At 50.9% G+C, this 13860-nt stretch overlaps 1 protein-coding gene across 7 annotated transcripts in view; it reads left to right on the plus strand.

Moving 5' to 3' along the window:
* Nucleotides 1-6768, plus strand: part of TPST2 (tyrosylprotein sulfotransferase 2) — a 55555-nt gene extending 48787 nt beyond the window's left edge. For 6 of the 7 annotated variants that reach the window (XR_004619209.1, XM_034639346.1, XM_034639347.1 and 3 more), the window contains 3 exons: nt 1494-1544; nt 4329-4377; nt 6260-6768. Coding sequence is in view for 5 of the 7 variants with exons in the window: in XM_034639346.1 (XP_034495237.1) it covers nt 1494-1544; nt 4329-4370 (93 nt within the window). In the remaining 2 variants the exon portion in view is untranslated. Of the gene's footprint in view, nt 1-269; nt 488-1493; nt 1545-4328; nt 4378-6259 lie in introns of all 7 variants that reach the window. The other variant, XR_004619210.1, reaches the window with a different exon arrangement.
* The last annotated feature ends 7092 nt before the right edge of the window (nt 6769-13860 follow it).

Consider the following 13860-nt stretch of genomic DNA (forward strand, 5'->3'; position numbering starts at 1 on the left):
AGTAAATAAAACGCGGAGGCCCCTGCCTTGTCCCAGGATGTGAATCAGAAGCTCCCAGAGTAAGGCCTGACCTTGTGTATTGTATACAAATGTAAACATTTTGATGCGCGAGATCAACTCCCTGAGCCTCTATTGTTCCTTTGTTTCAAAGGGAAGCTGTCCCTGGTTTGTTCCCAGTGGCTGCCGGACACCTGTTTAGCCTTTACTGCGCATGTGTGCGTGCGTATGTGTTTCTGCGCATGCGTGCGTGCCTGTGTGTTTCTTTGTAGACGCCCGGTGTTCCTGTAACAGACCTGGGGTGCAGGACGGTCAGGCACTGAGAGGACCCCGGCGCTCGTGAACTTGTCTGCACCTGCGCTGTCCATTAGGGCTTCCAGCCACTAACCTCCTGTGGCCACTGGATGTGACTAGTGAAATCTGGTCCAAATCGAGAGGCAGTGTTAAGTGTAAACTGCGCACCAGATTTTGAAGTCCTGGTACCAAGACAGTATGTCAAGTTTCTCGTTAATCATTTCTATATTAATTAAACATTGAAGTATGAATATTTTAGATATCTCACGTTAAATAACTAGAGTTACGTCACTTGACTTTTTGGGTTTTTTTGGTTTTGTTTTGTTTTGCTTTGTTTTTTAAGTGTGACTACTAGACAACTTAAAATTACATACTTGGTTCACATTACCTTCTATTGGACGGTGCCGGTCTACATAGTGGTTTATATACAGAAAGATAATGGGATTTTCTTTGCCCTAGTTGTGTCCTCTGCCTGACATGCTTTTCCTTCAGAGCTGGTTTTCCTTGTCACTGAGGGCTCAGCTCAAAGGTCACTTGTTCTGAGAGGTCCTTTGGGACCACCTGTTCAAAAGAAGCCCATTGGTCACTCCTGATCACATGCCTTTGTTTTATTTTCTTTATGGTACTTCCCATGGTTTGATACATTCCCGTTTGTGTTTATTACTCGTGGGTCCTCGGGCTCCTCCTCTAGGATGGAGGCTCCAGGAGGAAAGGAATTTTAATTGTCTGGTTAATTCTGAGCTTAGAATACTCCAGAGCTTAGAATAATGCCTGAGATAAGAGGAGGTCAATAAATGTTGGATTGTTGGATGGATGGATGATGGATGGATGGGTAGATGGATGGATAGATGGGTAGATGGGTGAATGGATGGGAGAGTGGATGGATGGGTATACGGGTAGGGGGTGGGGTGTATGGATGGGAGGGCGGAGGGATGGAGGGATGGATGGGTGGATGGGAGGTTGGATGGGAGAGTGGATGGACGGATGGATGGACGGATGGGTGGATGGATGGGAGAGTGGATGGGTGGCTAGATGGGTAGGTGGCTGGATGGGAGGCAAGGAGGATGAGTGTATAGATGGGTGAATGGGTAGATGGATAAATAGGTGAGTGGTAAATGGGTGGATGGGAAGGTGGAGGTGACAGGATGAATTTTATTTTTTGGTCATTTCCATGACAGAGATACTTCGTTTCTTTTTCCTAGGTCTTGAAAGGAGACTATAAAACACCAGCCAATCTGAAAGGATATTTTCAGGTTAGAAACCCCAAGGGGAATTCTGAAATCTGTTTATTGGGCTGTCCCACTAGCTTGCGGATGCCCTCGGACACTTCGCTTCTCTAATCTGGCTGATCATTTCCTCGTCAGAAAATTGGGCTGGGGGAGGGTGGGTCAGGCCAGGGGCCCTCCAAGTGTCTGATCCATCTGGGGCCAAATAGCAGCCTTCTGCCTGGGCTGCTTCCATCGCCTTGTCTCCTGGCTTGAGAGCAGTTGGAGGATTGGTGGGGGCTTTCTGTCAAGCCCTCTGTCTCTAGCCTTAAATTCAGTTTTGTAGAAAGTGGCAGTCCCCAAACACGACCCAGCCTGGAATTTTCATCAGTCAACCAAAGAACGAGAACCATAAAGGTCACCTGGTGTGGGTATCCCCACGGTTGTAGACATACAAACGCCCCTGCTGCCCCCTGCCCATCTCCCTGGCTGTGCCTCCCACACATCCTGGGTATGTCCGTGGGGTGTGGTCCATGGATCATGTCAAGAAGGACCGCCCCCTTCACTGATATGATAGCCCCCCTTTAAATGAGGTGTCTTAGTTTGTGTATATGGGGTTTTTTTGTTTGTTGGTTTTTTTTTTTTTAATTTGGCAGAGAAAGGGTGCCAATCTCCAGTTTAATAATCGAATTCATGAATGCTCATTGTCCGGGGTCCTTGGCTCTTGCACGCATCTTAGATCCTTGGGGAGGGCTCCACGCTCCCTTCTTGGGAGTCAGACACCCAGCCCATCCTCTTGCTGCCGTGAACAAAATGTTACAAGGATTAGTCAGCACTAATTTATTGCCTGCTTTAACCGAAAAGATGATGTAACAAGAGCCACACGCAGAAGAGGGGGTGAGGGGAAGGAGTTACCACCCGAAACGCCTTTCCTTTCTGCATAGTATCTTCTTTTGCCCACCCGAACAGGCACTTGGCATTCTTTGCGGTGTCATCAAATGAGCCGTTTGGGTTTGCATTCTTCATGTTTTCCCATCTTTCGGGTTTCACTGTTGCCATTTGGAACGGTGACATAGTATTTTCTGGAATGTAGTATGAGCAACTGTTGCCCCAAGATCATGTCCAGTTTCTGCAGTGTCCCGAACAAGGGCATGTACAGTTCATCTTGACCTTGCCGGGCTCTACTGAACCCTTCCCTTGGAAGACATCGTTACGAAGTGGCATCAGTGGGAGGAAGGGTCCCGTTCTTTTTAAGACTCTTGACCCAGAAGGCTAAACTGTTGTACAGAAGAGTGGGAGCAGTTTACATTCTCTTGCGGTGTGTGGCGTATTCAAGATGTCTGGCTGGCCTGGGACTGTTTCTTGCTCTGTTGGGGGCAAACTGTGAAGAAATGGCAGGAATGCGCCCTGTCGTCGCGAACACCGCCACGCTCTGGAGAGCTGCCCTGCCAACTGCATCGGGCCCCTGCTTTCCTTCCTCATCTCCCTTCCTGTCCTCCACGGGGCACCTGGCTTCCGTCACGGTATCGCAAAATTGGAGAACAGTCTTACGGCAACAGTTCCGTACATGAAGGCATGTGCATTCCACAGGGCACTCTGTAGCCATCTAGAATGATCACCCTGAAACCCAAGAGGTGGAAAAATCGTAAGCAAGCAAAACAGAGCAGCTCACACGTTAGAATTGCAGCGAATGCAGAAAAAGAATCCTCATTCGTGAGGGACCAAACACCACCGCCCCCATTCCAGATCTTTGCTGTTCCTTCTGCCAGGAATGCTTTTCCAGCCAGACCTTTGTGTACCTCGCCTCATTTGCATCTTTTAGAGCTCGGCTTTTGGGGCGTTTTCCAACACCAACAACCCATTTCTGATTCTCCAGAATCAGTTTGCACAGTGATGCCCAGAGTTCGTGTCAGGCCCTGCAGGTTAAGAGCTCAGCCCCAGAAGACTGCCCCCACCTCAGAGGCCAGCCACCTTGGGGTTCCCCGGCTACCCACATTTCTGCCCAGCCAACTAACATTTGAGAATTTGCTAGAATAATTCACAGGACTTGGGAAAGCACTTTACTTCCTAGATTAGTGGTTTATGAGAAAGGATACGACCCAGGAATGGTCATGGAAGAGGTACACAGGGCAAGGTACAGGGGGAAGGGGTGTGGCGCGTCCAGGCCGTCTTCAGGCACACCACCCTCCGTCACCTCCGTGCGCTCACCAATCTGGAAGCTCTCCGAAGCCATCATTTAGGGCTTTCTGGGGAGTGCTCCTGAAGTAGGTACGGTTGATTTAATCATTGGTGATTGACTTACTCTCCAGCCCTTCTCCCCTCCCCAGAGGCATACCTTGGTCTTTCTAAGCCCCCAGCGCCCATTCTGAAGCCAGATACCTGTCATCTCATTAGCATACAAGAGCCGCTCGTCATCACTGGGAGGTGCTAGTTAGGAGCTGTGTGCCAGGAACCCCAGGACAAAGAGCATAGGTTTATTTTTCATTGTGCTTCAGCTTAAATGTCATCCCCTAATAGTGGCCTTTCGTGACCACCCTCTCTGTAGTAGCTCCAGAGTCACTCACATGAGCCCACTGTATTGCCCGGAGGTGGAGGGGACATTATCTTGCGTATGTGTTTGTAAAGGCTCTGCCTGCCGGTATATAAGCTGAATAGGACCAGGTCGGCCCTGTTCACAGCAGCCGCAGCACCTGGCCTGTAGTAGGTGTGGGGTAAATACCCCAGGAGCGAGTGTGTGCCTGCCCCAGTGATGCTGAGGCTCGACCTCAGGGCAGTGAGATCCTTGCACCCCAACCTGGCCTTGACTCCTTCGTGTGTTGCTTCTTCCTGCAGGTGAACCAGAACAGCACCTCCTCTCACTTAGGAAGCTCGTGATTTCCAGGTAGGCCTGCAGACTTCCCTTCTCTCCCCCTCCTTCCCCCAACGCCTTCTGAGCCCAGGAGCTACTCTCCTGAAAGCCTTGCCCTTCCAGGGCCTCCCTGGGGAGGAGTGTCCACCAAGGTGGGCTGACCCAGCCCCAAGGGGGGTTTCCATGGCGACAAGCTGGGGAAGCTATTTATAGAATCACAGCTTAGTCTCCTAGCTCTGGATCCGGTGGGGGCAGGGATCATTGCAGAACCAACCAGAAGAAGGTCTGCCTGACTTCAGGGAGAGGGCACCAGGGACCCATGTGATGGGGCTGGGGGCTAGGATTCTAGAACATTTTGGCACAGAATGTTGTCTGTTTATCCTGCTTCCATAAACAGCAACGGGTTGGCCCAAGGCAATTAATGCTCAAAGAGAAGCTCCAAGCAGGTCTGGTCTAAGAATAACCCCCAGGACTTTGGGCCAAGCGCTGCTCCTGGGTTACTCCGTTAACCCTGAGGATCCCTGGGACGGCCGCTGCCATAGAAAAGGAAGCTTTCAGAGCCCAGAGGGGGCTCTGACTTGCCCAAGAGCACACAGCCACCAAATGGCAGCATCGTTCTCCCCCCCCCCCCCCGCCCCGCCCCCAGGGCCTCTTCTTCCAGAGTTTGCTTTTGAGGAACGATTTGAAGTGCATGTCTAGCCACCCGTATCTTGCGCGGGGGTAGGGGAACACGTTCTGACCTTGGTCAAAGATTTAGGATCCCACTTCAGGTTGGCCACCTCCCAGCCTCCGTTTGTGACATCCGGAGAAGGGGGATTCACCTGGGTTGGCCGACTGCCGGTGGGGCCGAGAGATGAAGTGAGCTGGCCCAGGTGGGCGCGTGGGAATCCAGGAAGCCTCGCGCCCCCGCTATGCGCGTGGGCGCTGGCGTTAAGGCCCCAGGAAGTTCACTTCCTCTGTCACTCGGGTGACCCCACAGAGAGGTCACAACCGACTCGCATGGGTTTCTCCCTTTTGCTTTAGGATATAAAGAAGCTTCCAGCCTGGCCTGTATTTTTAGTCTCCTGATCTTATTTTTAAATAATCAGCATATTTTCTAGTCTCTTTCTTTCTTTTCTTTTTAAGATTTATTTATTTATTTGACAGAGAGAGAGACAGCCAGTGAGAGAGGGAACACAGCAGGGGGAGTGGGAGAGGAAGAAGCAGGCTCACAGCGGAGGAGCCTAATGTGGGGCTCGATCCCACAACGCTGGGATTACGCCCTGAGCCGAAGGCAGACGCTTAACAACTGAGCCACCCAGGTGCCCCCTTTTTTTATTTAAATCCACTTTGCACCAGCCTCAGGCCCTGTCATTATCAGGGATCCCATCTTGAGTGGTGCTGAGATCCCAGAGTTCTGGTGCCTTCTAGAGGCAAGAAACCTCCTATGGAAAGGCTCCTGTGTCCATGATTCCCGCTCTCCTCTCCCCCTCGTTCTCAGCCTGCAGATTCTGTGGTAGATTTTTGAACCTTCCTGCTGACAAAAGCCCGATACATTCCTCGCTGTACTGTTCAAATGCGATACCATACATAGTGTGCTTTGGCTCGTCCCTGGTAAACAGTTGGCCTGAAACAAATGCCGATCCTTCCCTCGCCTCCAGAAATCCATTGGCATTGATGACGTAATCATCACCCCTTTCTCTTCCGAGGTAAACAGAGTCTATCTTTGAGGTCAGGTGGATGCAGGTTGGGATGAGGGTGAGAACCCCAAGGAAAGCTTTTAAATTTAAATTCTCTCTGGCCATCTGGGGTGCGCAGAGATCACCGCCCCTGCTTATGTGAATACGCAGCAAGACCCCAATAGTTCCTCGATCACACGTACGAATATGGAAGGTCTGTCTGACTCTCGGCCTAATGCGCTTGTCTTCCTTTTCAGATCTCTGCAGATTGTTGCCGAGAGGAGAAGACACTGCATTCGAGTGGAAATCGGACCTCTAATCCAAGCATATTGCTTGCTATTAATCGCCAAAACAGGACTGCTAAGGAGGAATGTATTTGCATATGTTTGCAAAAGCTGCATCACTGAAAACTTACCCGGAGACTCTCTACCTTTGGACGCTGGGGTGGGGGGCGTGGAGAGCCAGGGGTGTGGCAGTAGTCCGGCTTTTGAAACTTAGGTATTTTTTAATCTTTCCCCTCAAGAACTTTTTTTTAAGAAATGGATTTGCCATTTTTCTTAATTTGCGGGACTGCCTTGGTGGCTTTGTTGGTGGGGACAAGGCCCACACCTGTGCCTCTCCTGTTGACCCTTACTTTTCAATTCAAAGAATCTATTTAAGAATTTAATATATGAGGTTTTCTTTGATTCTCCCTCAGTTCTACTCAGATTCAGAGAAAAAAATTATTTGAATAAAGTGAACAGGGACTCACTTGTCTGCGCCTGACTTTGACAGAGTGGACAGATGTTTTTTTTCCCCTCCATATTGGGTTTTGTCGGGTGCATCGATGACAGGCAAACGAGGTTCCCATCTCGGGTGCTCAGCTCCTGTGTTGGGAAGAGAAAAGATGCAGATTACCGTGAATCTGCAAAGAAAAAAGGTGCACAGGGCAGGGACAGGGAGATCAGGAGCGAGTTTCCAGGTATGCTCACCTGGTGGAGGCTTACGGGCACACTTAATTCTACCAGCCATGACGGGCCACGAGTATGACACCAGAAAAGCTTGCCTGAGCCTTGGTGTGTGCCGTTTTTATCGGGCGTCCGTCATAGGCATGGGGCACCCATGTGACTGACCTCAGTTACTCTGGCTCCGCCCCCTGCAGAGGTCGAGTGATCTGTCATGATCCCAGGCCCCCCCATAAATCACATTGTTAGCATAGACCATCAGGCCTGGTGTGGCCCAGGGTCCCTGGTATGCAAAGACACTTTTATTAAACAGGATATCCCAGGGGTTTAGAGATAATCTCCCAAGAGCTGGTCAAGGGCCCGTGTTTTCTTTGGCATATACAGGATATGAACAGTCCCAGCCTGCTAAGTTTGCGGCACGGCCCCCAAATGCCGAGGGACCAGCTGGGTCCAGAGAAGTTTCACGTCTTTAAGGGTTGCAGTGTTTTCTCCACACTCCCTGGGAAGGCAAGGACTCCCAGTGGTTTGGAGCATAGATCTTGGAGTCAGGCCAACTTACTGGCTATGTGGCTTGGGGCTTCATTTCTTCATCTGTAAAACGGGTAAGTTAAAACTTCAGGGGTTTATTGGGAGGGGCCGATGGTCGACACAGGCCGTGGGGCCTGGGGTGCGATGAGCCTGCCGTGGGAGGCAGCTCTTGTCTGTGCCTGTCTTGGACCTGCCGTGGGAGGGGAGATGATGGCGCTCTGAATGCAGGAAGCTCGTGGACACCGCTCACCAGGGAGCAGAACACATCCAGCCTTGCTCAGCGCCCCACTCGTCTGTTGCGTTAGAACCAGCTGGCCCCACACTTAGTAACTTACAACAGTGTACTGTTCGATCTCTCCGTTCCAGAAGTCAGCTGGAAGGAGCTGGGTGGTTCTTGCCGTCAGAGGGTGGCTGGGACCCCTGCCATCTGAAGGCTTCTTCATTCACCTGTCTGGTGCCTGGGCCCAGGTGGTTAGAGCATCCAGAGGCTTTCATGGGCTTCTCTGTTGCATGGCCTCGTCCACGCAGCTAGCCTGGGCTTCTGACAGCATGGCGGTCTCAGGACAGCCAGACTTCTTCGAAGGTGCCTGGCTTCTCCCAGAGCAAGTGTTACCAGGGGCCGGAAGCAACAGGACAGTCAGTCAGTTAAGGGATACGCCTGGCCCAGTGTCACTTCCGCTGAGTTTGTCCTAGCCCCGCCCCCCATTCAAGAGAATAGAGAAATTCCTCCTCTTGGAGGTGAGTGGCAAGGTCACAACGCAGAAGTGCAGGTGGCTGAGAGGGACAGTTGTGGCCGTCTTGGGGAAACAGCTGGCCACGGTCATCATCAACACCAGTTTATCAGCCTCACCCGCAGGGTCATGAAATAACGTAGGAATACATCACATTACGGGATTTCTCTCTAGGAGATGGCGATGTCAGCCGAATGTTCCCTTTCTTCAATAGGGTGCGGACTAAAGACATCTCTTTCCTTCACTGTTTAAAGCACAGTGATTCCAGAGCCCAAAAGTCTTGGTCATCAAGAAACCCAGGCTTTTTGGTTTCCCCAGATTCTGCCTTGGGAGCAGGGACGGGTCTTCCGACTGATGGAGCTACTCCGGACCGCCCGAAGCCCCAGATCTGGGCAGAGAACCAGGAAGACATCTCTTGCCCCCTGCCCCCCCCATCCTCGTCCTCATTCTCTCTTCTAAAGGAACACTTTTCAGGACAATTCACAAAGAATCCTATTCCTTTGGGTGAAAGCCCTCGCTCCACCCACTAGGGCTGGCTTCTGACTGAGTGCCCTCCACCAACTTAAACCGGCACACAAGCGTGGATTATTCTGGTCTGACCTTGTTGCCATGGTAACAGCTGGTATTTTCAACGGGCTGGTGAGTTGCCTTTTTATTTTAAAATAGTTATAGACTCCTAGGAAGTTGCAAAGGTATGACACAGGGTCTCATGGAGCCTTCCCGCGGCTCCCCTCAGTGCTGACATCCTGTACCCGCTGTAGTGTCAGATCAAAACCGGGACATTGACTGTAACACAGTGCCGTTAGCTAGCCTACAGAGCACAGGCCTGGTTCCATTTTCACCATTTTGTGCATAGGTGTGTGTGTGTTTTCAGAGTTTCGTCCCCTGTTCAGTGGCCGACCCTTCCATATGCTACCCCCCGCCCCGCCTGCACACGCGCACACACAGTCACATGCAAAAGCTTAATCTAAGAAACAGAAATGGCGCTTCTGATGAGAACACCATACCCGTCCCAAACCCCAGTAACTTCCCTTGGAAGCACTTACTCATGGTCAAGGTTTTGCATTGATGTGCCCAGTGATTTGATTCAAGTTGGTCTTCCTGGATCATACACTGTATGAGTGCAAGAACCATAATTCCTCATTGCTCTCCATTTATCACCCCACACCCCGCCCTGGCTAGGCCTAGCCTGTCCTGGGCTGGGAAAGCCAGCTGCCAAGTGACCCCCCCCCCCCAGTAATCCTCACCTCCGGGCACTCACACCCCTTTTGTACTCTGTCCCTTTCCACTGAACAGGGATAGGGTTTGGGGTTAATACAGGACTCATGGTTAAATTTGAATTTCAGATAAAACAATTTTTCAGTCTTTTCAAGTATTTCATGGGACTTACTTATACTAAAAACTTACTTGTTGTTCATGTGAAATTCAAATTTAACCAGGAATCCTGTATTTTTGCTTGCTAAATCTGGCAACCCTCAAGAGGGCTGGCCGTGTGACCAACCAATAGGATATTAGGGACATGGCTGTGTATGACTTCCTTTGTTGTGGCTGCAACCTTGTTCCTCTTTTTTTTTGAGAGAGAGAGAGAGAGAGTGAGCAGGGTAGGGGCCGAGGGAGAGGGAGAGAATCTTAAGCTGACTCCCCACCCAGCGAGGAGCCTGATTCCGGGCTCGATCCCACGACCCTGAGATCATGACCGGAGCTGAAACCAAGAGTCGGATGCTTAACCAACTGAGCCACCCAAGCGCCCCTGCGTTGCTTCTCTCTTAGTCACCCGTGCTCGGGGAGTCCAGTCATAGGTCATGAGGACACTCAGCAACCATAAGCAGGGGTTCACGTGGCAAGTTCCGGAGGCCTCCTGCCAACAGCCAGCACCAGCTGCCAGCTGTGTGAGCGAATCGCCTCGGGAGCGGATCAGCCGGCCTTGGTCGAGCCCGCAGGTTAACTGCAGTCCCAGCTCACTGCTCGATGGCGCCCCCAGGAGAGATCTTGAGTCTGTAACAGCACCCGAGTCAGCAGCTAAGCCACTCTGGAATTCCTGCCCCCAGAAATCGTGTGGGGTCACGCTCACTGTTGCCCCAAACCGTGAAGTTGGAAGGTGCTAGTTGCAGTAGGGAATCCCGAGGAGCTCAGGAAATACGTGTGCCTGAGTGAAGGAACCAGGGAATGAGTGAGTGCTGGAGGCTGTGCTTCCCCCCCCTTCCCCGCGTGCTCGTGAGGGCGCTTGCCCTACAGATGCCACCCAGGCCCGCGCATCCTCGCGTCCCAGCTTTGCGTATTAGAATAGTCTTCACAAACTTGAAAGATAGGGATCCACCATCTGCAGGAAGCATTTCAAGGGAAACCAGACTTGCTAATCTCAGCTCATCTGGATTTCCAGTCGTCCCCACTTCAGGACACGTTCTCTATTTTTGTGACAAAATTCGAACTAAGAATAAGCCATGTGCAACGGTATAATGTCACCGTCCTAGAAAAGGTACTTGTGCTAGACTTTAAATATATCAGCCTCGAAATGCCACTGGCGGATCGTTTCTATGGTACCAACCTATTTAAAGTGGTAACTAAGGGAGGATTCTTTTTTCCCCCAAATCTTTCGAAGGCATTATGGAGTCGGGGCTGTGGAAGGGGGTGATGAGGACGGTGGACTTGGGTAACAGATACAACCGGGGAAGTTTGTGGAATCCACGAGCTGATGCATGCGGTGGGTTTGTCTCTATGACCCCACACAGGCCACACTCTCTACGTATTAGCTCGGGTAAGTGGCTGGAAATGGTGCGGGTGCCCCAGGCGCGGTGCAGCAGATAAAGCACCCAGCTGGACATTGGAACTCCTGGGTTTCAGGTCTGGCTCCGTCCTTCAACTCGCTGGGTAGCCTGTGCACGCGGCCCCTTGCGGCCCGGCCTCCTCCGCTGTTTCATCTGACAAGTGTCCACGGCCCTGTCGGGCTCCTGCTAAGGAGCCTTGTTGCCTGGCAACCCTTCTGGGACGGCTCCATGTTTGAGCACCTCATTGGGAATCTAGACACGGGCCTGGATGTCCCCGAGGCCCAAAGCAAGGGTTTTTTTCTGGGCAGTGGCGGGAGACCATGGTGTCCGGGTATGAAATTGGCATCTACAACTCTGGTTGCCTCTCCTCTTGCTTTTCTGGAGACCGGGCCTCTGAACCCAGAAATCCTGAGAAATCACCCATCTTTGCGGCTGAGCGGCCTCCCGTGCAGAGAGGTGCGAGGTGGGGTCTTTCAAATGAAAACAGTCATAACCATTTACTAAGCTCTTACTAGTTTTCTTATGGCCAGCAGCTTTAGATGCCTTCCTTAGCCATCCCTCTTTCTTTGTTCCTGAAAACAACCCTTTTATTTTTTTATTTTAAAGATTTTATTTATTTATTCGACAGAGAGAGAGACAGCCAGTGAGAGAGGGAACACAAGCAGGGGGAGTGGGAGAGGAAGAAGCAGGCTCATAGCGGAGGAGCCTAATGTGGGGCTCGATCCCATAACGCTGGGATCATGCCCTGAGCCGAAGGCAGACGCTTAACCGCTGTGCCACCCAGGCACTCCGAAAACAACCCTATTAGAGCACTACTGTCATTATCCCCATTTTGGAGATGGGGAAACTGAGGTGCAGTGAGGGGAAGCTACCTACCACCGTCCCACATGGAGGAAGGAGCAAAGTGATTTGGATCCCTGATGTTTTACTCCACTAACTTCATTTAAAAAAAATTCTAGGGATGTGTGGGTGGCTTAGTTGTTAGGTGTCTGCCTTCAGCTCAGGTCATGATCCCAGGATCCTGGGATGGAGTCCTGCATCAGGCTCCATGCTCAGCGGGAAGCTGCTTCTCCCTCTCCCACTCCCCCTGCTTGTGTTCCCTCTCTCGCTGTCTGTCTCTGTCAAATATATAAAGAAAATCTTTAAAAAAAAATTCTAGGGGTGCCCGGGTGGCTCAGTCCGTCAACCGTCTGCCTTCAGCTCAGGTCATGATCCTAGGGTCCTGGGATCAAGTTCTGCATTGGGCTCCTTGCTCAACACAGAGTCTGCTTCTCCTTCTCCCTCTGCCCCTCGCCAGGGTTTGTGCTCTCTCTCAAACAAATAAAATCTTTAAAAAAAAATTCTAAGTACAAAGGGGACCTTCTTTTTCCACTTAATAACTTGAGACTAAGTTGCCTACCTGATACCCTATCACACCCCCCCCCAAATACTTTAGTATTTCCAGCAAACAAAGACATTTTCCAGTGTAACCACAGGACAACCAGCAGACTCCGGAGATTAACATCAACACATCATTACCATGGAAACCTCAGACCACATTTATATTCTGCCAGTTGTCCCCATAACTTCCTTTATAGAAAAAAAGTCTAGTTCCGAATCATGTGTTGCATTTAGCTGTCACGTCTCCTTAGACTCCTTCAGTCTGGAGCCCTTCAGGGGTCTTTCTTTGATTGTCATGACTTGGGCACTATTGAAGATCACAGGCCAGTTGTTTGGTAGAACATCTCTTTATTTGGGTTTGTCTTAGGGTGTCCTCATGATTCCATCCCAGTTATGCGTCTTAGACGGGAACATCACAGGAGCGATGCTACCATCTCAGGGCCGCTATCACGTCATATCACGTGATGTCCACTTGGCCCATTGTTGGGATCAGAGCCTGTACTCTTAGTGACCCCACCACAGTCCACAAAGGCCCCCTCTCCAGAAGCCACATGGCAGAGTCCATTTGATGAAGCGAATCCACGAGCCTCAGTCCCTGGTGATCAGAGTAACCTCAGCTCCACCAAGCGGGCTGTAAAGCTGGAGAGAGAGCTACAGAGAAGCCAAGCTTACTTCTATCTTTGGCTTTGGCCTATAAACAGGCGCATATACATTTCCAGGCCCAGACTCAAAACGGTTTCTCTCGTCTCCTTGTTTTTCCTCGCTCTGCTCCCTGGTGGAGCTTTTAGTCTGTTAGACTCTCCCCCCTCCCGCCTTCTCTTGTATGAAACCACACTTTCTAACTTCTTTCCTGAGTATATACTGTGTGTCAGGCACGGTGACATTACATGTCAGTGGGGACACAGAGACCATGAAGTCACAGTGCCTGTCTCACGAAGATGGCAGTTAACTGGCTTCCTGTAGGTTCTTGCTTCATTAATAACGACGGGAAGTTAGATCCAGATCTTTGACCAGAAGTCCAGGGCAATTCTAACAATTGCCTCTTGAATCTTTTCATCATATGGAGATGAGAGAGAGAGAAAGGATATAAGCCAAAATTAACAGCTAACACTTCCTAAGCACCTATGGTGTGGCCGGTGTGGTTGGAACGGCTTACACATTTTATCTCGCCGGATCCTCCACCATTTTGCAAAAGAGGAAACCGAAGCTTCCAGAGATGTAGTGACTTGCCTGAGGCCCACAGCCGTAAGCGGCAGAGCTGACATGGGGACCCCAGAGCCTGTGTGCTTACAGAGTCCAGAGGTAGCCAGGGATTTCCTGGAGGGCTGGTGCCTCTTTCCTTCACTGTATCCCTTGAGCCTAGCACGGGGTAGGCACTCAGTACGTTTCTATTAGATCAGTAAACGAATGAATGTATTAACCAACTGGCTGGAAAAGAAGAGAAGGGAAAGATCTCCTGGAGGGAATACTTGGGACCTCTGGAGCTTGCGCGTTCATTCCTGCACTCTCT

This window comes from Ailuropoda melanoleuca, chromosome 12 (assembly GCF_002007445.2).
Source record: "Ailuropoda melanoleuca isolate Jingjing chromosome 12, ASM200744v2, whole genome shotgun sequence".
Lineage (NCBI taxonomy): Eukaryota > Metazoa > Chordata > Mammalia > Carnivora > Ursidae > Ailuropoda > Ailuropoda melanoleuca.